At 39.5% G+C, this 24368-nt stretch overlaps 5 protein-coding genes across 13 annotated transcripts; 3 read left to right on the top strand and 2 right to left on the bottom strand.

The window, feature by feature from the left end:
• Positions 1-79: 79 nt before the first annotated feature.
• Positions 80-4561, top strand: LOC108102413. Of its 2 annotated transcripts, none has more exons than XM_017207378.1 (3): positions 80-154; positions 967-1449; positions 2008-4561. In XM_017207378.1, exons 2-3 carry the CDS (start codon positions 997-999, stop codon positions 4420-4422), a joined length of 2868 nt encoding a protein of 955 aa, XP_017062867.1. In that variant the 5' UTR covers positions 80-154; positions 967-996; the 3' UTR covers positions 4423-4561. The 2 variants fall into 2 exon arrangements, with proteins under 2 accessions (XP_017062867.1, XP_017062868.1); XM_017207379.1 differs by having other exon boundaries at positions 82-154; positions 984-1449.
• A 268-nt stretch (positions 4562-4829) lies between these two features.
• On the bottom strand, positions 4830-10255 carry LOC108102414 (protein suppressor of forked). Its single transcript, XM_017207380.2, has 9 exons — positions 9979-10255; positions 9598-9920; positions 8786-9061; positions 8423-8726; positions 7937-8128; positions 7466-7879; positions 7291-7398; positions 5232-5532; positions 4830-5170 (listed from the first exon to the last, which is right to left on the bottom strand). Exons 1-9 carry the CDS (start codon positions 10012-10014, stop codon positions 4923-4925), a joined length of 2202 nt encoding a protein of 733 aa, XP_017062869.1. The 5' UTR covers positions 10015-10255; the 3' UTR covers positions 4830-4922.
• Positions 10256-10839: 584 nt separating this feature from the next.
• On the top strand, positions 10840-18079 carry LOC108102404. Of its 4 annotated transcripts, XR_001772168.2 has the most exons (3): positions 10848-10943; positions 11016-11128; positions 17080-17187. XR_001772168.2 is itself a non-coding variant. In XM_017207360.2 (2 exons), the coding sequence occupies exons 1-2, from the start codon at positions 14878-14880 to the stop codon at positions 18074-18076; spliced, it is 1329 nt and encodes a 442-aa protein (XP_017062849.1). In that variant the 3' UTR covers positions 18077-18079. The 4 variants fall into 4 exon arrangements, 1 of the variants encoding a protein (XP_017062849.1); XR_001772167.1 differs by having other exon boundaries at positions 10840-11128; XR_001772169.1 differs by lacking the exon at positions 11016-11128 and having other exon boundaries at positions 10840-10943; positions 17080-17156.
• A 203-nt stretch (positions 18080-18282) lies between these two features.
• LOC108102407 lies at positions 18283-23987 on the top strand. 4 transcript variants are annotated; one of them, XM_017207366.2, is made up of 3 exons: positions 18283-18825; positions 21046-21248; positions 23266-23987. In XM_017207366.2, exons 1-3 carry the CDS (start codon positions 18294-18296, stop codon positions 23320-23322), a joined length of 792 nt encoding a protein of 263 aa, XP_017062855.1. In that variant the 5' UTR covers positions 18283-18293; the 3' UTR covers positions 23323-23987. The 4 variants fall into 4 exon arrangements, with proteins under 4 accessions (XP_017062855.1, XP_017062854.1, XP_017062853.1 ...); XM_017207365.2 differs by lacking the exon at positions 23266-23987 and adding an exon at positions 21319-23199; XM_017207364.2 differs by lacking the exon at positions 23266-23987 and adding an exon at positions 21316-23199.
• On the bottom strand, positions 23198-24271 carry LOC108102408. Of its 2 annotated transcripts, none has more exons than XM_017207368.2 (2): positions 24035-24271; positions 23198-23474 (listed from the first exon to the last, which is right to left on the bottom strand). In XM_017207368.2, exons 1-2 carry the CDS (start codon positions 24269-24271, stop codon positions 23367-23369), a joined length of 345 nt encoding a protein of 114 aa, XP_017062857.1. In that variant the 3' UTR covers positions 23198-23366. The 2 variants fall into 2 exon arrangements, with proteins under 2 accessions (XP_017062857.1, XP_017062858.1); XM_017207369.2 differs by having other exon boundaries at positions 23467-23571.
• Between the last annotated feature and the right edge of the window lie 97 nt (positions 24272-24368).

Below are 24368 nucleotides of genomic sequence, written 5' to 3'. Positions count from 1 at the left end.
ACTCAAAATCGCCGCGCAGCCGTAGTCGCCGCTTCAGTTGCTCGGGGATTACACCTTGCACTGCGTTAGACGTTATTACGGCTGCTGTTATTGTTGTCTGCTTTTTATTTTCGATCGGCTTTAAAAGTGAAACCGCCCTCGAAGGAGCCCACAGGTAAGCATACTTAAGAAGCGTTATATCTTTTCTCTCCCAGAACGTGAGACTTCTACAAAGTCTCTGCTAAAGTAGATACATATATATGTACATATGTACGAGTATGTCCATACTTTTGTATTTAAGCCAGTGCAATGGCCTATGTAGAAAATGTCTTAAGTCGAACACGAAATAATAGCAGTACCTCTTATAGAACGCTAATGTGTATTACATATAACATAAACATACCAATCGAATCGACAAATCACTTGAGTTTCAGTTCTAAAATTCCAAATGAATTAGTATGATCCATCTAAGAATGTGGGGAGTTATCCAACCCTTGATTATGGCCTTATCCTATATACATATGTACATACAAATGTAATTATGTATAAACTATATTTGGTCCAAGATCATAAATATGCTCTACTCGAAAACCCCATTACCGAACTATAGTCCATGAAATGATCAAGTAAGCAACTTTTTGAAATGAAATTCCTCAGGGTAAACATTCGCAGTCATATTGATCATTCTAATTGAAATTATTCAGCGTTAACACCATAAATCATATTAATGTCAAGTAAGACCAAATGTAAACAATGACGTTTGAAGGAATACAATCTGCAAGCTTATTATTATTATACCTGTTCGCCGAAGAGTAAAAGTATAATGAATTCGTTGAGAAGTGTGTAAGAGGTAGAAGTAATCTTGATCAGGGTCAAAAGCTGAGTCCGCCTCTCCGTGTGTGTGTATGAACAAGGTTTAGAAAAACTAGAAAAGAGAACGCTAACCAAGTAACATGACACAGGTTTCTTCTTGTTTTATTTTTAAAGTACTTCCACTTGCGCAGGGTAATTGCGGGGATGCGTCAGCAGTGCGGCAGAGTTTACACGTGGAATTGTGCTGGCGAACTCTATGGCGTCGAGTGTTCCCTGTGCGAGGAGCGTCCTTTGTGCGCGCTTTCCGAATTTCCGGAGCACATGTTCGTATGGCATTCCGATTGGGAGGCCCCCGAAGCTAATAGTTTCGAAGAAACCAAATCGGGTGGCGTTCCCGAGGATGAGCTTATGCAGGAGGTGCTAGCGGAGCAACGAACGAACGGCGAGGACAATGAACTTAAGCAGCAACTTGTCTCGCAATTAAATGCCGTTGCGAAGGATGCGGTAGCAAAGGCAGAGATAGTTGCAGTTATTGAAGGAGAGAAACAAACTGATAAAGATAATTTGGAAAATGTAAAGATCGGTACATCGGAAGAATCAGCGGATGCCTGGGATGCAGCAATAAAAACTTATCCTATTCCCGATTCTACTGTGCAGGTAAGTGACTTCTATAAAAAGAATAATATTGCAGAACTTGTGCAAAATCCCAATAAAGCTAAAATCTCTAATAAGGGCAGTAGCTGTTGTGGTTGATAGATGTCTCCCTTATTAAATCTCCAACCGGAGTATTCAGCAACCTCATCCATTTTGAGTAATTTCTTCTGGCAGTAGGAAATCTGATACATATTTTGTACACTATTTGACTTTTTGTAAACAGAAATTCGCAAAAAACAGTCTGATGCTGGTATAAATTAAAATTTTAATTACAAAAACATTGTCAATCATTACGAAACATTACTGACAAAGAAATAATATTAAGATCAAACCAAATTTTTGTTTAATAATATTGTAAACTTCATGGTTTTTCGCGATTTATTGGCGTTGAAATGGGGATGGCTGGCTGCTAAAGTAAAGTTTCCATCCTCAGGGATCTAAAAAATTTGTATGCAGAGAATTCTAGGGATATTAGGAAAATAATCTTTTAAAACACATATTATTAAAAACCATAATTTATTGCTCTTGCATCCTAACACTGATTTTAACATCCATTCCCAGGAGATCTCACCTGTTCCAGAGGGCCAGCGACTTACGACGAAACATGTGAACCGCCTTATCGACCTTTATCGATCTGAGCCTTGTCTTTGGAATCAGACGCATGAGGAGTTCCACAACATGGAGTTGTGTCGCCAATCCTGGAGTCGGATCACAGAAGCCTGGAGTGCCTACTGCGGTCGGAGTTTTAGCATGACGGAAGTTCGGATCAGGGTATCGACGCTGTGTCAGCGATTTATTAAGCAAAGGGAGCGTTTGGAAGCGGATGGCGAACTGGATGAAAATGCAAAGTTTGCACACTTTGATCAACTGAACTTCCTATCTGAACAGCAATCGCTGTTAAAACGGCAACGCCACTATGCCCGGGAGAACAGCCGTCTTCTGGAGTTTTACGAGCACTACCCAGTCCTGTGGCACAACGCACACAAGCGGATGCGTTGCGCAGAGACCGTACGCCAGCGACAAGACGCTCTCTTGGGTCTCCAGTTGGCGTTAAAACTCTCGGGGATTAGCCTATCGCCCGTGGTCATTCAGCGACGTTTGCAATCGCTGCGAAAACGCTATCGCCTGGAGAAGATGTGCTATCTGCAAAGCGTAGTAGAGGAAAAACAGTCGGAGTTTGTATCCGGGTTTGAGCACTACGCGGAAATGGAGTTCCTGCACAAGCACATTGACCCTTATGTGTGTGCTGTGTGCGGAAAGATCTTTGAGAATCTGGTGGGACACCAAACACATGTTCAAAATACCTGTGGAGTGATAAAAATGGAAAAAAAGGTAGATGGTTCGGAGGGAAATCAGGAACTTAAGGAACATTTGGCGGATATGTTGAATGAGGAGAAAACCCTAGTTGAAAAAGTGAGCCAACAATCGATGAATCTTTTGAAGGAAAGACTTCAGGAACCCCTTGAAAACATCAAATTTTTGAAGGACCTTGCAGAGAATAGAATAGGCTTAAGAGATGTCCAGGATTCTCGAATGCCAAATCTATCTGATGCCTGTGCCGCTGCCCAATTGGAAGATCCTTACGATCTACACACCCCCCTAAACCTAATTGAGGGCGACACCTTTGAGAGGGGACCACGTTTTCGTTTGACTCTTCAACAAGCTCAAGATCTGGTCCGACAATATCGATTCCATGCGTGCCTGTGGGATCCCAATCATCTAGACTACCATTCCCGAAGACAACGAAAACTTGCATGGAATGCCATTTCGGGGGAACTGAACCTAAATACAACTGGACAACGAATCAGCTGGCAGATTTTGCACCGAAAAATCACGGATTACACCAAGTACTATCGCAAAGAGAGGAAAAGGCAAATAAAGGAGGAGGATAAGGATTCCAAATGGAACCTGTTTGAGGAGTTTCGCTTTCTAGATGACGTATTGCCCATTAGCTCCGAAATGCAGAAAAGCCTTAATCAGCGAGATAGCAATCTCAAGATCATAACCGCTTACCAGGCATATGCGCAGCTGTGGTGCACCGATCATCCTGATTATACGAAACGGAAGCAGCGACAGCGGCAATTGGAATCCTTGTGTAGCAGACTACAGGAAGATTTCAATCTGCAGATGACGGTGGAACGCCTGAAGAGTCGCCTTATAGAATTTCGATGCCAGTATCGCCACTGCAAGGAGGCCCGAATTGCGGCCCATGAGAAATCTGAGCAGTGGATCCCAAACTATGAGTATTATGAACAGCTACGCTTCTTGGAACTTCACGTGGCGCCCTTTCAGTGCCTCAGTTGTACAGAGTCCTTTAAGAGACGTACAGATTACCTGCAGCATGAAAAGAATGTCCATGGCGACGTGGATAAATCACTGAACGGTGATTTTTACTATATGAGACGGCGTAAAGGTAGGAAATCCCTTCAGGAGAATTTGCAACAGGATCATGACCTGGCAAACATATGCCACATTTGTGGTCTCAAGTTTTCACTGAGAAACAGCCTTTTGGCCCATCTGCGACGACATTTAGGCCAGAAAACTCACGCATGCACCGAATGTCCAAAGAAGTTTTTCAGCTCCACATCCTTGCGGGTCCACCACAGGAGTCACACCAAAGAACTGCCCTACGTTTGCGAGCATTGCGCCCGAGGATTCGTTAATGCCAGCAAATTGAATCAGCATACCAAGCGACACAGGAACCAGCGGGATTTTCCCTGCAATAGATGTGACAAGGCTTTTTTTACGGCACACGAAAGGGACCGGCATTTGCGCGTCCATCTAAACATCCGTGACAAGGTGTGTCCGTACTGCTCCCGGGCCTTTGTTGTGGGCAGTGCCTACTATGCCCATCTGAACCTCCACCGCACTGAGAAGCGCTACACATGTGGAGCCTGTGGCAAGAAGTTCTCTCAATACGCCGGACTCTATAAGCACCGTAGGCGATGCCTACCAACAGAAGTATTAGAGGAATGATTCTCCCAGCTTTTAACATAAACAAAACTAAAAATTTAAGGGCACTTTTTAAGGGTTAAAATAAAAATTAGGCTTATCTTTAAAATGTATGTACGAGAAAACAATGACTCCAAAATAAACACATTTGTTACATTTTTTACTCTGTCCTGTTTTGGGTTTTATTTAAAAAGCTTTAATTTACAAAGTTGGGAATATTTACGTTTCTTTTATTGTACATTTTATTGGTTTATTGGCTGTCAGTAAATATATTTATAAATAAAAACGATTTGCTTACTTTTTGTTTATATAGCTGATAATATTAAGTGTTTTCGTCTCTTGAAACCCCTAACATATACATATACCTTTTCAAGGGTGCTAAACCGCAATCAAATTTTCCCATAAATCCTCCAGCAAAAAAAATCCTCTGCTGTTTTTTTTCGTGTATTTGTTGTAAATGCATTATTTTTTTAAAAGATGATTGGAAATCTGCCTGTTGATCTGATCTCTGAGCTGAGCTGTTCTCAATTGGACTTGGCAAAGCGCTTCAGCTGCCGTAACCGATAAATATCGTGGGTGGGTGGTACGGCAGTCTGCAGCTCGTCATCGCTGTCATCGCCACCAGGCAATAGACGCCGTCGGCGTGGTGGAATAGCTGTAACACTGTGCTGCACGCCCGTGTACGTACTTGTGTCCACAATCCAGTGCACCGACTTGGCCAAATCAAAAATCTTTGGCGACAATTCGTTGTCTCCATTCGGTTGTGGTGCAGCTAAAGAAGGAGAACATGATAGTAAATATAAATAAAGCAATTAAAATTGAAGGACCCTCACAGTCAGGCAGATTGAGCCTCATAAAGATGTCAAAAAGCAACTCCACGCTGACGAAGGGACCACGGAAGGAGTTTGGTGGCGGGAGGGTGGCGCACAACGCCGCCAAAGCTGGCGGTTGCGGAAATACACCACCAGCGAGTGGATGAGCGCCAGGATAAGCGCATGGACGTGGCTTGAATGGAATCATCTGTGAGAAATCCGGTCGTGGAAGGGGTGGCACTGCCTCGCTGTCCGCCTCAACCTCTCCGGTGTTCTGGCTTTGAACTCCACCACCCACCTTATTCAGGATGATGCCCACATTCTGCATAAATATAAATATATTTAATATATTCATTTTTTAAATTACTACATTGAGCAATCTCGTTAATGATAACTGATAACTCATACGTACTATGGCACGCTTATTCAATTTAACAATCTAAACGTCTTTAATATTGAAAAAAAACTTTTAATATTGGTAAAAAAAACTTCCAATCCGAATATTATTTATTTATAAATAATTTTATTTGATACTTTGATATCAAAAAATAAAGTTTTCATTTTTAAATTCGCCAAGCCGGCTTTCAATTGTATTGTATTTTAATTAAACATATACTTTTAAGAATAATACTCGTAAAACAGAATTTACAACCTAAGAAACCTATATACGATATTATTAGAAAAGCTATTTGTTTTAGTGGAATGCTTAGTGTTTTTCGACAATTGTATATAAAAATTGAAGAAGCGAAATTAAAAAAATTAGATTATCAAAATTTCAATTAATTTAATATATTAAATATTGTCTTCTCCAGGTTGCACTTTAGGGTTTCATTTAGTTTGAGATTTATCAAGCAATTTTTAAATATTTTAAGGAATTAATAAGCCTATTAAATAATATGTCTTCTAATCCTCAGAATTAATAGCCTTTTAGTATTATGAATGGAAACCACCAAAGACGAAACGCATTGAATTATTTAAAAGTGTAGAGAAAGGGTCGTTACCAAATGTAAATAAACAAAATAAATGCTTTATCAACAGGACAGGACAGTTCAGACAGATTCTGTCACTTACAGCACTTCTATTGTTTCCTGGGAAGAGACAACAATTGAGTTCTAGGGCGTGCTCTTCAATATGCTATCTCCATTAGTGATAATTATATAATAATAGAATTATTCTTAAGTGATAGCGAATCTTTTGGCTCTACCTTACCAATAAAAATATAATCGAATATAAAAACTAGCAAAAGCGTAAGAACTTTAATAGGTTAAAACTTTTTAAGTTTGTTTTAAGTTTTTTTTTTAATTAAGAACAAAAAAAACAACATACAGGACGATTACAAGTTTGGGTGTAATTAATAGCGGAAGGATTTAGCCTATCTAGTAGTAAGAAATTTCCCAAACTAAACAAAACTTAAAAAATATTTATGAACTATATGCATCTCGCTTAGATCAACAGATAAAAGGTATCTTACTCTTTCTATTTCGATGTGGGAGCGAAGAGTAAGTAGAGACAACACCTGCACTAAATTTTTACCATGCGAATAATAATTTGGTATAAACTTGTTTTTAATTTTCGGAGGAACTAGTTTAAGCATTTTTTTTCGAAGCATCTTAAATGAAGTACAATTAAATATTTGTTTACCCAAACAAACGTAAGTTTTTTCGTCACATAGCTTGATGTAATAAGTTTCTAACGTTTAAAATTACTTATGTTTGTTTCTAACGTTTAAGTTAACTGCTTGTCCCAGTGTGCTGGAAGCCGGAAGCTGGGATCGATCAGCTGACTGCTCTCGGACTTTGGGACGATGCGTGGGATCGCGAGAACGAGAGCGGAAAGAGGGCAGAGACAGTCGACTTCGGCAAGCGAGAGAACACGCACGTCGCTATGTAACACGGGATGCCATTTACATATGTGTATTATATATATAAATAAACGTGAGTTTTTGCATTGCCTGGGAACCCCTCTTACAATGACCCTTTGTCAGTCAAATACAAGGGGACACAACTATACAGATTATAAGTTTATAAACCAATATTAAAAAAAAATAAAGTATAAAAAAGTTTCAGTTTCAGCTACATACCTCGGCATATCCTATAGACTTAAGCTCTGTACTGGTGCAAGGGTAGAGGTCCAGGAACTTGTAGCGGTCTACCAGTTGAGCAGTCTCTTTGCCCTCATACTCTTTAAGCTTTATTCAAAAGTTTAAGGTCATACATTTTAAGATCTATCTAAAATTAAGCAGTCAAAGTACTCACGTTTTCAAATACGGCACTGCGGCGACGTTCAACCTTGACGATGCTGGAAAGATCTCCGATGTTGGATTCAAATTCCAGAAAGCGATTCCATACTTCCACGCTTTTATGCGGCGACAAACCGCCCGAGCTGAGCACGCGTTCGAATAGGACTCTCGTATTGTTATCTTCGTTCAGATGGGAAAGGTAGTCAATGTAGCACATCACGTACTCTGGACTGCCTCCAAATCTTTTTAGTCCCAACTCGAAAATGCGGAAGGCGATTTCCTTGTCTTTCGAACAATAGTACTCCATCAGAGCGGCTGCCACAAAAATGTGATAGCGCGACCGAACGTCTTCACGCGCCTTTTTGAAGATGCCACGAGCCGACTTTATGCCCTCCGCACGGCGAGCGAACTTCATGTACTGGACATAGACCTAAAGTAATTCAAATAAAAGCTTCTGTTCATACAGTTTTAAAATGTGTGGTCTTACCAGTGTGGGATCAATGTCAGCCAACTGTAAGAGCTTATTGTACATGGAGTGCACTTTCTCGTACTTCAACCGTCCCTCCTCAAAGTCTGCATAGGCAAAATAGAGCAAAGCATTCCGGTTCAGTACGCCGTTTATTGAGCGTTCTAGTATATTGGCGCACTCGTCCGCAAATATCTTTGCCGCCTGAACGTCCTGCAACGTAGGAATAAGCAATTAGAAAGGGCAGTACCCAAATCTGGGCTTAGTTCAAATGAGTAAAACGCGTGCGGCCTGGCCAAGGACAACGGGGCAAGCAGCGGAAAAGGTTCGTCACCACGTACTCCATTACCCGAGAGGCGACACTTCTAAGCGAACAAGAGACATTTTTTGATTTTGTTTTTGATCTTGACTTTTGCCCGCCATCGAGCAAAGGACAAAATCCATTCTATTTGGTTGACTATAGGAAAGCAATGAAAGGATGATGTGACTTTCAACAATAGTACGCACGCCTTTCTCGGTGAGCACGCGAGCACTGGTATCCAGGAATTGGGATGCCTGGTGCCACACAGCAGGGTGGTGGGTGAGCACCAGCAAACATTGTTCTGTGGCGAACATAACTCGACGGGTGACTAGAGCTGTGTCTTCGGTGCGCAACGGATTAGACTTTTCGTACGTGATAAAGCGCTTCCACAGCTCCACCTGCTTCACTTCCTCCTTGGTGAGCGTGGGTGGGACGGCAGGCAAATTGCGATTGAGGCCCTTTGTGTGGTATTCCAACTCCTTGGCCACGCGGCGGGCGTTCATGTAGTCTCTAGTTAAAAATGTGGAACTTCAGAAAAAATAAAAGCAGAAGTTGCATTTAAAACTGACTTGGATCTCTCCAGACTCATCTTCTCCGATATAATCGGATTGATGTTTTGTTCGAAAGCGATGTAATCCTTCCACAGCTGTTCAATGCCAACGATAGGGGTGACTACCGCTTTCTGGTAGACGCGGCGTACAGCGGTGATTTTCTGGTTTTCTGCATAGTTACCGACGGCTTCAACGCCACGCAGGAAGTAAATGTAATCCTGCCAGATGCTGAACGAGTGCAGATCCATGCCGATCTTTTCCAGCGCAAAATCATAAGCCTGAGCCATTTTTTCTCTGGAAAAATAAATTATAAGTACGCCGTGTTATAAATGTAGGTGATTTTCAGCATATTAAGTATTTATTTAAACGCAGACACTTTTTGGAATCATTGTTATGTTTTAATTGTATGTGATTTTCTTTATATTAAGTAATTATTTTAACTGTAGATATATTTCAGATTGCACTAGTTTAGTTTCTCGGGTTTTTAATTAAATGCGTGATTATGATGAAACAAAAACGTATTATTGTTCCCGTTACTCGAGAGTAAGTTAATACACATGCCTGATATGGTTCTATCAATAGATGATGTAAGTTAGTTAACTGTAACAACGGGTATTTGATAGTTGCGGCACTCTAGTAATTGTTGTAAACATTAAAACATTCATGTTGGTTTTTATCTTAAATTTAAAAATACGTAGTTGGTATGAAAAAGAGCTGGCTATAAAAGCGGTTTTACAGTGCAAAGCCTTGTGTACATAATCCGATGTACTTCTTTAACTGAATAAAATGTTGTTGTTGTTTTCGAATGGGCAGAATGGTCAGCTACTCACTTGTGTGTGCTAAGTCCTGACTTAGTTTCCTTTACGTATGTTAAATAGAGCTTCCAGAGGTCAATGTTCAGGATCTTGACTAGGCAACGTTGGAAGAGTTTCTCTACGCGTTCGTAGTACCGGCTGCGCATCTCCATCTCAATGTAAAGCTTCCAGTAACGGGCGGTCGTTGGAAAGACGTTAACCAGAGATTCATAGAGACTGCGCACCTCGTGAATGGGACGGGTTTGTGCCTCGCGAATCATTACGCTCCAAGACTCTATGTCATAGGGCCGCAACTCTACCACTTGTTGGGCCCGCACCAGGCGCTCCATGCCCCATTCCTGATTATTAGATAAACGTATACTGGTATTGTCCAGTTAAATTCCTTTTTTTACTTACTATGTCTATTTTAATGAGGTCCCTAGCCGACGACATTGTTATTGCTTCTTGTTTGCTATGTTTGTTGCTTTTCCCCGGCGACGTACCGGCGTTTTACGATCCCTCTGTTGTTATCCCTCTCGCTCTACACCTTAGACCAGAATTCTCTTTTTCTACAGGTGCAATCCTCAGTGCGGGACTCGCGTAGCAATCACCCGAGGTCACGTTTAAAAACCGCTTTAAAAAAAAAATTATTAAGAATTCTAATGCAAATGCTTCAACACCGACAACGATTGCTAAAAACTTCGATATTTTCATCGATAATCAAAATGCGGGGCGACTATTAAAATACCAAAATATACTAAGAACTTCTAGTTACCAGAAAAATACAACATATAAGCACATTGGACATTGATTGCCGAAAAATGTCCTACGTATTCTTTAATTATTTAAATGTTAAGGTTATTGAAGGTGAATTATAATGATTGATAGCTGAAAAAATGTAGTTTCAACAAAAATAATGGTCAGGGATCTAAGTTCTCATTTGATTTGCCCAGTTATCGTTTGAATGTTTACACCATTTTAATGGAAATTAGTTTTATATTTTGAACGCGGCTTTAAACGTGAATGGTCGGTATTTATGATTTCTATTAAAAATATGATATTTTTATCATTAATTATATATGCCCTGAGAGGGATATATATATATACCTCAAATATTAAAATATTAACATAGTTTAAAAATGGCCACGGTATTAGGTCCAAAATTTTAAATAATAAGGGGTTCCACAGTTCTAAGGCCGATTTTCATGTCACTCTTAGATGTCTTATCTTAATGCAATATTGAATGAAGGAATTAGTATTTTTGGTATATTTCAAGTGGCATCCTGTGGTCACATTAGCCAAGGGCCAAAAGATTTTAAAACAAACGTTAAACAATCAAGCGTGGCAATCAATTGAAACCAAACGCATTTGGTATCCTACAGGTAAAACGAAGAAAATTCGCCATAATGCTAAGATGAAGTGCAATTGAATAATGTACGAAACCAAAAAACAAGTGCAACACGGAGTTCGTCGCGCACACACATTAAAGCGTTCCATGAGATCTACACAAACGCAGGAGCAAGAGTGACCACCAGTTGTTGTTGGGGGCTCTAGCGGTATATTTAGGGTAAGCAACTACAATCGCAATCAATAAGCATTATTTTAATAATCTCTTTTCGGACTTTCTGTTTAATTAATTATTAAATGGCGAATAGCAAAAACTGTAGGTCCTGTTTTTTGTTGTTAATTGGCCATATAGCCTTTTTTTGTTGATCTGATGGTTTATTTACCGACAACACAATAGAAAAGAAAAGCGTACGTGCGCGGTTCTCTTTCTTACACCCTTTGTGTGTGTGTTTGTGATAAGGAGAAATAAGTGTGTCACACGGACGCGCTTTTGTGTTTCAAAGTGGAGCAGATACTGCGTGTATGTGTATCACTTTCACACACATAAGTACGCAGTCATCCACACATAGCTGTTGCCTCGGTTCTAATTGTGCATGGTTTAAAACTCATACTTATGTGTCATTTTACCTTTCTTTTTCCATTCTGTCCCACGACATTGCCTACTTTTAAGAGCCGCACAAGCACTTCTGGCGTCTTTCTTTTGCTTTAGTGCGATTTCTCATATGCCGCATATAAAGACGCCAATTATTTGTAGCGCCATTTATTTCTAAACGTTTGCAATAGTAGTTGACTTGTGTTTGACTGTCAGCAAAGCAAAAATCCGTTAAAACTAATTTTATATCCTTACAAATTTAAATTTCAGTCAAAAGGTTAGCTAAGTAGTGAAGAAAGCATTTTCGACCTATTTCACGTTACTCGTAGAGTAAAAGGGTATATTAGATTCGTTGAAAAGTATGTAACAGGTAGAAGGCAGCGTTTCCGACCCTATCAAGTGGATATATTCTTAATCAGAATCAATAGCGAAATCGATTAAGCCATGTCCGTCCGTCTGTCCTTACGAACGCTGAGAACTCAGAAACTATAAACAGGCAGATTCTTGAGGTCCCTACGCAGCGCAAGTTTATTTCAGCATTCTGCTGATCCATAAATCACGTAAAACTGAAACCGCTGAAATCTCTATATATGTATAATCTTGAGAAGCCAACGCATTTTATGATGGTACCATTATTTGGCCACGTCCTCTCTTACACCCATCAAGCTCGAAAGACGGTAGAAAGGCTGATATTTCGGTAACTACGTGATAGAAAGTTGGGATTAAGCATTTAGTTTCTAATGACGCCACAAATGCGTATTATTTGAACACCATCTGTCCATGCCCACTCTAGCCGCAAAAAACGCGGAAAACCAAAAATGCGAAAATCTCGGGAACTATAAAGGATAAAAAGTTAGGCTTAGGTATCCTCGTTTAGAGATGCCTCTGCAGCTTGGCGATAACTTTCATCCGTCCCCGCCCACAATACCGCACACTAACCGCGGAAAACTGTGGCAGCCATAATATTATAATGATATAATATTATGAACGCTGATATCTCAGGAACTATAACAGATACAAAGTTAAGATAAAGCATGAAGATTCTTGAGTCTTGAGGTTAAAGAGGTACTATTATCCGGCAACACCCACGCATACGCCCACCAAGCTCAAAAGACGGTTTCAAGAAAACATGATATCTCGGTAATTATAAGTGTTAGAAAATTCGGATTAAGCATGTAGGTTTTTATGATGCCCCTTATGCGTATTGTTTTTTCCGATCAAGCCACGCCCACTCTAATGCCCACAAAACCCGAAAAACCAAAAATGCGAAAATCTCGGGAACAATAAGAGCTAGAAAGTTGTGCTTAAGAATACGTATTTAAAAAATGCCACTGGAACTTGCACATAGTTTTCATCCGGCCACGCCCACAAACCGCGGAAAACTGTGGTGTCCATAATATTATAGTGTATGTTTTCGTTGACCTTGTATAACATATTTTTGTCAATATCTATCGATTTAGCAAAGATTTTTCAAATCAGAACATTATTTCGCTATTTATGAAGAAATTTAAGTTATAAGGCCTCACATGGGTAGTAACGTTTTTATGATGCCCCTTATGCGTATTGTTTTTTCCGATCAAGCCACGCCCACTCTAATGCCCACAAAACCCGAAAAACCAAAAATGCGAAAATCTCGGGAACAATAAGAGCTAGAAAGTTGTGCTTAAGAATACGTATTTAAAAAATGCCACTGGAACTTGCACATAGTTTTCATCCGGCCACGCCCACAAACCGCGGAAAACTGTGGTGTCCATAATATTATAGTGTATGTTTTCGTTGACCTTGTATAACATATTTTTGTCAATATCTATCGATTTAGCAAAGATTTTTCAAATCAGAACATTATTTCGCTATTTATGAAGAAATTTAAGTTATAAGGCCTCACATGGGTAGTAACGTCACCATCAATTACTCAACATGCTTTCTCCGACAATAGGTGGCGCTTGGGGAATTTTCACTACCAAAATGAATATTTTAAAATTGTGGAAAACGGTAACGGGTATCTCATAGTCGCGGCACTCGACTATAGCGTTTCCTCTAGATGCATTTTGGTTTTGTGGGTTTTGTGGGCGTTAGGGTGGGCGTGCCCCAAAGGGCAATGTAATAAATATGATATAAAGGTTATGAGGGTTGAGATATACATATATGGCCTTACAAATATATGGTGTTAGTAATGTAATCCATCGTCATTATGTAATATGTAATATGCAGTGAGTACTATATTCACATAGAATTGATGGTAACGTGTAATGAGTGACTGGTGTCAGAGTCGAGGTACTCGGCCGTTTAACTTCCAAAGCTTGTCTAAAGAACTTTCAATTTTTATAACCTTAAAAAAGTATTAATAAATTTAAAAATATATTATATATCACGCGGTACATATACATATTTCTGTTATACCTGGGAACCATTTGCCTTTTCTGGAATAGATAAAAAGTAAACTATCAATATGTAGGTACATCTATCAACATTATAATAACGGGCGTGGCCGTCGGGAGGGTGTCGACTACGTGCACAGAGACCCTAGGTTCTAGGCTGTAGATTGTATACCCTCTAGACCTATCCCACAACGATACTAACGTCCCACAACATTGTTTGCTCTATGTAGGTAGCATTTTATCGTTGTTTATCGTGAGGCGAAAAATGTAAATTAGATCGAGTTCGCTAGTCGTGAGAGGTGGGCACAGAAAATATACCAGTTACAATGGTTAACGACATGAATGTTACTAATTTTTCTATTGAGAGAGCCCACTTAGCCAAAGCGGCTTTGCTTGGTTGGGTGAGGTAGGGAAACGCGATAGCAAATGAACCGAAGTCTGTAGGTGGGTGTACTTGTGGAATCCTTTAATTCAAACCATCATGTTAGGTAAGATAAGCATTTTAGTTTCGATGTTGTAAATAACTAAAGAGTCAAAGAACTCCAAAAAGTCAAGCCTTTTAAATGTATTATGACAAACAAAATTCACCAGAATCGGTAAGGTTTTTATAATATTGGGTAAGCTCCAGAAAATGTCAGAAGGTAGTAGAATCTTCGATTCACCAATCTTACAATACAGTCTTTCTTAGCTTATCCTACCCCACTGTGATGTCGAACAAACGACAACAAATCGCGACCTGACGTGATAACAAATAACCACAAACTGTTGTTGCCAACAGAATTTGTATTGTTTAGTTGTTCAATAAATGTACATAATTTCAAGCACCTATCGGAGGGCAACTTAGATGTGCCATCCCTTGTTCATCATTTACCAATAAAAGTGGGCGTAAGGAGGAGCTATCAATGTCAACCAATGTAGTTCGCTTCGTTGTCTCCGACGAGCAAGTTGGTCTCGAACCGGTTGAGCGCTCTTTTGTGTCCTTTCCCGGATTCCTGAGACATGTACTCCTCCGTTGGCCTGGTCGTAGTAGGAATGCCACTGGGCAGTGGCCGTCAGTTTACTCCCCGTTTGACCATGAAAAAGAAATATAATACCAAGTGCTTTCGGCCTGAGCGCTATCGTCATGAAATGGCCAATCACTATAGGGATTATAAGTTGCAGCAGCACCTCCAACAGCAGCAGCTTGGATCTGGATATGGATCCGGATTTTCTGACCACCGCCGCCGCAGGAGGAGAGCAATGGTGGACAAATTTCGAGTATCCAGCTTATTAGCACCAGGATACATGCAATTTCGGGATGTGTGGCCAACTCATGTGCACTACTTTCCAAGGTTTGGTTACAAGTGGTTATTGTCCATAACCTGCCATATTGTTATGGCAGGAGTTTTTAACACTTTTACTTTGACGTCATCATCAGTTAGTTAAGCTGGAATTGACTTAGTTATATGTCTTAACGATTAGGGATGTTAAATGTCATTTAAATTTTAATTTTTATTATAAATAGAAGAAAACTGACGAAACTAACAGAACTATTGTGGCGAATTAAGGAATTACGACTTAAGTATGTAACAGATAGAAGGAAGCGTTTCCGACAATATAAAGTATATATATTCTTGATCAGGATCAATAGCGAGTCGATTGAGCCATGTCCGTCTGTCCGTCCGTCCGTCCGTATGAACGCTGAAATCTCAGGAACTATAGCAGATACAAAGTTGAGATTAAGCATGAAGATTCTTGGGGTCCGGGACAGCGCAAGTTTAGCATCCTGCTACGCCCACTCTAACGCCCACAAATCGCGAAAATCTAAAATCGCTGAAATCTCGGGAACTAGCTAGAAAGTATGAAATTCAGTGTGTATAAACTTTGGATGCCAGCGCAGCTTTTAGTGGTACTATTATCTGGCCACACCCACCCATACGCCCACCAAGCTCAAAAGACGGTTTTCGCATTTTCAAGAAAACCTGATATCTTGGTAACTATAAGAGATAGAAAGTTCGCATTAAACATGTAGGTTTTTATGATGCTCCAAATGCGAATTGTATAACATATTTCTGTTAATATCTATCGATTTACCAAAGATTTTTCAAAGAGGAACATTATTTCGCTACTTATGAAGAAATTTCGGTTATAGGGCCTCGCATGGGCAGTGACGTCACTATCAGTTACTCGACATGCTTTCTCCGACAATAGGTGGCGCATGGGAAATTTCCACTAAGAAAATGAATTTTTTAAAATTGTGTAAAACCGTAACGTGTATCTTATAGTCGCGGCACTCGACTATAGCGTTTCCTCTTGTTTTTTTTATACAAACCTTATATTTTGTACAAAAGAAAAGGAACGCCAACCCGTAGAAATTAAAAGATTTATTATTTATTTGCTTAAATTGAATTGTCATCTCAAGAAAACCTTAATTGAGCGAACCCATCATATACAATACCCAATTATGTTTGAGATAGCAATCTAGGTAAACCCGCCTTTTTGAGTTTTGTGTACCCAAAAAATTAAAACGCTATCTGAAGTAACAAAATAAACAGCTAAAATACGACTGCCATTTTTCCTTTAGTTATGTTTATACTCGTTTTCGTAGAGTAGGAAGCGTTTTCGACCCTATACAGTTCATACTTTCTTGATCGGAATCAATATCCAAGTAGATTTTATCTTGAGAACTGCAAGAGATGGAAACTTTGGGATTAGTTGTTTACTTGCATACTGCAAGTTTCTTAAACAGCTGGCATCGCCCCCTCGGATGCTTACAGGCTGCTCTTGTATTAATAGGTTTGACTTTAAAAATTGGTGGTAAATACCTATATCGATCCATCAATGTTGGTTTAAACTAAATAATTATTTCACGATATATATATTTAAACTTATATTAGCAGTTATTAAGCGTGCCTCTTACAATAGGTGGTGTCTACATCTGTTAGAGTAATTATTTTAAAAATGTTTTACAGGGTAACGGGTATCTTATAGTCGCAACCCCGACTGCAGTATTAATTTTTGTTTTAATTATATTACCCCAATACGGGCTGAGATCCGGCTGCGGGAATGGGCAACGAGGTGAAGGTCGCTTGTTTGTTCTCTTGTTTGTCGTTTGTGTTTGCATTTGCCATTGTAATTAATTTTTTGTTTAATTCCATTCTATTTTTTGCCCATACTGCATATGACCATCCCCTTACTAATTTGTGCATTCACTAATTACAGATCCGACGATACTACCTATGCGTCCCGAGGTCGACGGACAGTGTGCTCAGGTGAGCCACCCGACGAAACCTACAACGACGCAGTGCGTCGCATAAAAACCGCCCACAGCTGTGAGCAGCTGCGTCATCTGGTGCACCGGATTCCATGGAGAAGCACCTGCCAAACCAGCAGCAGTGATGAGGTGCCAGTGGCCCGCGCATACAAAAGCCAAACCAGCTACAGTGGACGTCTTGATTATAATCTAAATATTAATAGGTGCCCAGCGGAAAGCCCACAACAGCAACTGCCAGTGGACTTATACGGCTATTTGCAACTGGCTAGCGGTTATTACGAGAGAGGGTTGCAGGCCAACATCAAATACCTGCAATCGATTGGACAGCAGAAGCGTAACGCAACAAGGCCGGTGCCTGGTCTATTCTTGGACGTAGCACAGCGCGGAGAGAGTCCGGGTATAAAGCTGACTGGTCGACTAGTATCTCTGCTCAAGGGTTTGCGACGCAAGGCGGCCAAGGAAAAGGTGGGCGACCCGGGAATTTCGGTGAATATTAGATCGGTGAAGCGAGAGAAGCAAGAGCTGAAGGAGGAGGACTTGGACCCTTATAAGGCCCTCGTAGAGGATACAGCTGAGCGGCTGACTAGCATGTGTGATTATCATGCCCAAGGCTGTTCAATTACAGAATCGGACGGCGCAACAGGATCAGTAGCCGGAGAAGACTCAGAAGCCACATCCAAAGTCATACTCGCCACATTAACGAGCGAAGCCACATTTTCATCCTCGGACCAACGACGTGTCTATGAGATCATTGACAATCTAAGCAACCTGAGCATCAGCGACAACAGTAGCGGTAGGCAACTAGCAAAGTTAACGCTGCCCCAGATTACGCTTACCGACTGTTCCGCTCAACAGGTGGCTCTATACAACGCCAGCTTTGACATTGTCAAACTACTGATTCCCAACGAAGCCAGACCACCGAACCTTAACCTGAAAGCCACGTAGACTCAATGCATAGGAAAACAATCGACAATTGAATCGAATAGAATCAAATGAAATCGAATCGAACAAACTCAAAGCGATAACGAAATTTACAATAGAACGGAACAGATTGCAAAGGCTTGCGCACGTCAGCGGAAATAGTTTAAATGCTAAGTAAAAATATTAAAACCCGAAAACGAATAGCAAAATAACAAAATAGCATAGATAACGCTCTCGAACAATGGTTGTTGGTGCTGCCGCTGCCGACGTCGTTGAAAACATCAGCAGCAAAAGCGGGAGCGGCGACAGCTGTGGTATCGTAAGCGGTACCGCTGAGTCTCCACCATCGGTTGGCGCTATACAAGCAACAGCGGTCAATAACAATCATACTGATAAGAACACCAAAATAACAACGACTAAAAAAGAGGCACTGGAGGACAGTGAATGCCGTCTGTATAATCCAAACGAAAATAAGGAAAATTGTCAGCAGGTGTTAGAGGAAAAGAATAGCTGTCACAGCATAAGCAACATCATCAATAACAACATGACGGATGCGGCCAAAGGGATCGCTGCGACAAAAGAAAAAACGACTGGGTCGGAAGCGGCGGTCACCAAGAGCGCCGTCAGTCAGCGGAACGTGGATATCAAGATAGATAAAACCAGCAACATGGAAGCGGCAACGCAGCAACTGACAAGGAAGGTTCTTAAACTAGATCTTGGCAGCAAGAACATCGACGAGTTCTCACTTAAATCGCCAAAGTCACCAATATCCGGTTTGTATATCTGTTGATTATATGATTAAACGAAGCAATCATTCGTTTTTTTTGCTTATCGCAGCTTTAAAAATCATTAAAACCTTAATGAGGCGCTTAACAAACAAGAGATAGTCGATAGTTTTTATAGGAAAGATCAAAACTGATTAATATTAGGTTTCGCTCTTATCCTTTTTATAAACTATGGGTGACTACATTTTATTAGTCATCCTAAAGCTCATAAAAGAAAGGTCGTGATTACTTAAAATTCATTATAATTGTGCTTTACCCCAAAAAAATAAATCACTTTAAATTATAACAAGGAGAAACGCTATGGTCGTGTGCCGCGACTTTAAGATACCCGTTTTACACAATTTTAAAATATAAATTTGGCTAGTGGAAATTTATAAAGCGCCACCTATTGTCAGAGAAAGCATGTTGAATAACTGATTGTGACGTCACAGTCCATGTGAGGCCTTATAACCTACATTTCTGCATAAATAGCAAAATAGTGTTCCGATTTGAAAAATCGGTGCTAAATCGATAGATATTGACAAAAATTATGGACGCCACAGTTTTTCGCGGTTTGAAAACCCGTGCCTTAAATTTGTACGTATTCTTAAGCACAACTTTCTAGCTCTTATATTTCCTGAGTTTTTTTTTTTTTTTTTTTGGTTTTCCGGATATTGTGGGTGTTATGGTGGGCGTGGCTAGAAAAAAAATATAGATTCGCATTTTGGGCATTTTAAAAACCTACATACTTTTCTATCACTTATAGTTACCGAGATATCAGCTTTTATACAAAATGCGAAAACCGTCTTTCGAGCTTGTTGGGCGTATGAGTAGGTGTGGTCGTATAATGGTACCACCATAAGATGCGCTGGCACCTCAAGATTATACATACTGAATTTCATTCTTTGATTTCTAGCATTAATAGTTCGTGAGATTTCAGCAATTTTGGTTTTTCGTGATTTGTGGGCGTTAGAGTTGGCGTGGCAGGATGCTAAAAAAAAATTGCGCTGCGTATGGACCTCAAGAATCTTCATGCTTGATCTCAGCGTTCACACGGATGGACAGATGGACATGGCTTAATCGACTTCGCTATTGATACTGGTCAAGAATATTATAGGGTCGGAAACGCTTCCTTCTACCTGTTACATACTTTTCAACGAGTCTAGTATACCCTCTTAATCTACGAGTAACGGGTATAAAAACGTTGTTTGCTTGAAAGCCCGCAATTTACCCTACAGCTTAAAATTAACTGGCCTGAAAATAACAGTAATGATTTTAAGTAACTCTCTAACTCTTAATTTTATAAATCTTGAATAAATAAAAATCTCAAGCAGTTACTGTAAAGTAAAATGGTCGCATTACATTTTGAAGACTTATTAAGTTTCTTTTGTCAGTAAATCAATGTTAACATATTTATAACAAGAAGAATAGCCATAGTGTAGAGCTGTGACCATCAGATACCAGTTACTCTCTTAAGGGACTTTTGCTAACTGACGGTGAAAACAGTGAGGTGAAAACCTTAATATTATGGACTCTAAAGATTTCCGCAGCATCTCTAGAATATTCATGTCTAACTAAATTCTATCACTTATAGAGATCTGAGATCTCAGCGTTCTTTTAGACATACGCAAACGTTTTTCGCGGCTTATGGGCGGAAGAGTGGGCGTAGCCGGCCGCTTGAGCTACGGTGGAATCTCTAGAATATGCATGCTAAATAGCAATTTTTTATTACCTATAGTTCCCAAGATCGAACCATTCATAAAGACTGACGGGCATGGCTATATTAAGTCAATTGGCTATTGGTCCTGATTACGAATGTATTTACCGTATTAGGCCGTAAAAGCTTCCTTCTACCTTTTACAAACAAATACAAAATGTGTCAACAAATACATCATATCACTTCACTGTACGAATGATGTGTGAAGAAGCTAATTAGAAATTCAGATTGAAGGACTACGGTTATTGATGTCACTGCCAGTTTAAAAATTGCCTAAACAAGATAGTCGTAATTGCGCATGACATTCTTATTTTTAAAATGGCTAAGGCACCTTACAGTCGCAGAACTTTTTTTATGGTGCGCCTGCAGTATGACCACCAGGTCGATTCCCCTCGGAGAACTATTCTTATCGCATTTTGATTATTATACTTGACTGATTGTAGGTCGAATTCTGACCAGGGCTTACGGCCCTGAATAAAAATGTGTTTTCTTTATTGTTTGTGTATTCCCAGCACGTTTGCCGCATCAGACTTCGATCACGTCATCGGTGGACGTAGAAGACAGGAAGACTTTACGAGAGGCCTTATACCAGGGTATATTCCATCGTCATCGTCGCACTATCTTTGCAGTGGGCAGCTTCTTGCGAATGCTGCGCAGCCGAAACTCTCAATACAACACCATACGCAGCTCGTCGGACGGAGAGGATATTGATGAGGTTAGATAAGACCTAAATATGATCTCCCCCTGTATGATCCCACGCCCATTCCGAACATCTCCATCAGCAGCGGCCCAAACATCACCAGCAGGAGCTGGAACAGTCGCAAAAAGATATCCAGCCGGGTGGCCAAGAAGTAACAACCACATCCACGTCATCACCATCCGACCAGCAGTGACAATCGGATTCGCTTTAGATGGCCCTGCCGCTTAGCTCATTCTACATCCGTGTATTTAGAACTGCTTTTTAATTGTTAAGCATCATGCGGGCATACTACCAGCCACCCGTTGTGTTAGCATATAATGATCGTGAGTCGTAACTCCAACTATTGTTGACGGACTGTGACCTGACCTGGAGCCATAACCAACATCTGCAGAAAATTTCACATAGACGTTGTGCCGTAGATCCGCTGTTTCAGCTAGAACATTTTTTAGATAGATTGCCTTATCACTTAAGCTAAACTGAACTAATACCTAGTAAGAGCCAACCCATGCAGAGCTAGAAACTTTAACTACTGTACAAGCTATGTATCAAAACAATCTAATTGCATTTAACTTTAATTTTTCGAAGCCCAGTAGTTTATATTTGATATTAATCAATTACACCAGTCCGCCTCCTCTATGTCCGTATGCTTGCATACTAATTAAGCTCTCCGCAGTTATTCATGTTAGACCATGACTGTTAAAAGTTCATTGCGATATCTTTTTTTTTATTATTTTTTTGTCATTTAAATAGAGCAAAAACAAAATGTTATCTTTAGATTAGCTTTATAATTTGATTAATTGTTGTACCTAATATTTCATTAAAAGTAGTGCAATTTATTACTCAAAACGAAAATACTTCACTCATTTGAACTCATTTCTGAAGTTAAAATATCCCGTATTTACTGGATTTAGGTGTAAAGTGTTAATGATTTTGATATAAAAAGATTTATACATTTCACATATTATATATTATACCTATTAGTCTTAGCGTAAAAGGAAAGTGGCGCTTATATACTTAATGTTTACTAATCGCCTGTTCGCATATGGGCATTAGTGCATTGATTTACCAACAAATAACTTTATTAAAATTAGAGATTGAGTTTTCCTTTAAAATTAACATAGAACCTGGTATGTCATATTTGTGGCACTTGGCTATATCGTTTCTTTTTGGTAATGAAAATACAAATGTTGGCAATAAGTATTTTCATCAACGTTAATGTTTAATTTCTATCATTAGTCAAAATTTCCATTTAATTTTTTTTTTTATTTGAATTGAGACAGAAGTAAAACCGACCGTAAATTACGTTAAAAAAAAGCTAGAGGTAAAATTAAAGTTTCTGGGATCGGCCTTTAATAAAAATCAAAGTGCTGAATAGCCAAATAGTCGAGATAATCTTTATTCTTAAGTTTATTTCATTTCTAAACATGTCATTGAAAATTCTTTGGCATTAGTTTTTCATTGCAAAGGGAACAAAACTTATAAAGCTGCACGTAAAAAAGTGTTTTTAATCAATGGCTATATATTGATATACTATATAGCGCCTAAGCCTAATATATGTATTCAGCTACTAAATACGATATTTAAAACATATATACTGATGACAAGTTTAAGGCCTATTGTACACCATACATACACTATTGTTATTGTCGCCATAAATAACTTATATGACATTCATTTTGATTTGTGATCCCATACCTAGAAAGACACATCTATTCAATAGTATAAATATATATATATATATTTCAGCGATTTTTTTGATTTAGTACAGATAGAGGTAAATCTTATTGTATAGTTAGTGGTTTAAGATGGCATTTTGTACAGGACAAGGACGTTTGAAATCAATTTATGACAAAGACAGACGTTCTGTAGTTTACCTCCAATGACATCCCACTTACTCTCCACACGATTAGCTCCACGATTTGATGTCGATTGGAAGAACAATAAAAATTAGAGAATCTGCTAAGTACTGCTCGGCGTTCGTTTTATTAATCACAAGATCTACAAGGCTACTATTTGATCTCACTCCTTTCAGTTCCTCAAGCGGCGCGGTTCAAAGGCCCTGCGATTTCCGCATCTCTTCGATCGCTGATGCTGATTATACTACGAGCTAAATGTCGTTAAGTTGTAGGTCTGTTAGCCGAGTCTCAGCCAAAATATGGAGAAGTTAAAGGCTGGCGGTATCCAGGGGTGTGGTAAGGTTAAACGCGCCGGCCAACCGCCACCATATCGGGGTAGAAAATCCTGGGGTTTTGTGGATATGAACATATTACTAATGTGGATAGCACAGATACTTTCCGCAGACCGCAGATAAATTTAAAAAGTAAATTCTGATTGCATTCTGTGGACAATTAAATTAAATTTTATTTATCAAATATGTTGTTGAACCCGATTTCAAGCTTTGAAAAGTATGTTTTTTTTAAATTTTATTTCTGTTAAGAAATTAAACCCAGCCATAACATCCGTACGATAAATATTAATTCGAATTTTTAGACCTTAGCACAGGTCAACAGGAGTTTTGAAATACAATTAATTATGAAAAGTTAAGTTTTTCTACGAATATATTCAGCGTACTTAAATTGGCTGACCATTCTAACGGATAAAATAGTGATTAACTTAAGTTTAAAATAATACTGACCAATAATAGAATTAATTCACCATAATTAAGTGTCATTTTCAGGATGTGTAACCATCAAATATGTCTATGTATGGCTTTCAGATAGGTTTTAAAATAAACAACATTTAATCTTTATTAAATTCTGTGTTTCTAACCAACATAGCAATCAATAGCTTAGTTGACTTACCTGGGAAGGCGAAGAAGCCACCACATAAGTTCCTTCATCGACAGATTTGTGGATCGTGGCCCTCAGATCAGACACTTCTCTCAGGTTCTGGGGGGTGACCATCACCTTCCCTTGCTGGATGGGTTGAAAACGGGTTTCCATTAAGTGCTTAGGTGTCACAATTTGACGTCGCCGCTTTATATCTGATTCCGCAGAAGCGAAAAAGAAAAGCCACAAGATCGCCAACTGCCATCTCATCGTGACAGCCAATAATTGAAAACTGAAACGCTGTAGACCTAGTCGCCATAGATTACCCTAGTAAGCACTTCTCGTCTGACCTCATATTTCTTTACAG

Source organism: Drosophila eugracilis, unplaced genomic scaffold, assembly GCF_018153835.1.
Source record: "Drosophila eugracilis isolate 14026-0451.02 unplaced genomic scaffold, ASM1815383v1 contig_1963, whole genome shotgun sequence".
NCBI classification, from domain to species: domain Eukaryota; kingdom Metazoa; phylum Arthropoda; class Insecta; order Diptera; family Drosophilidae; genus Drosophila; species Drosophila eugracilis.
The sequence above is the reverse complement of the archived record's forward strand: the minus strand, read 5'-3'. Positions and strand labels throughout refer to the sequence as shown.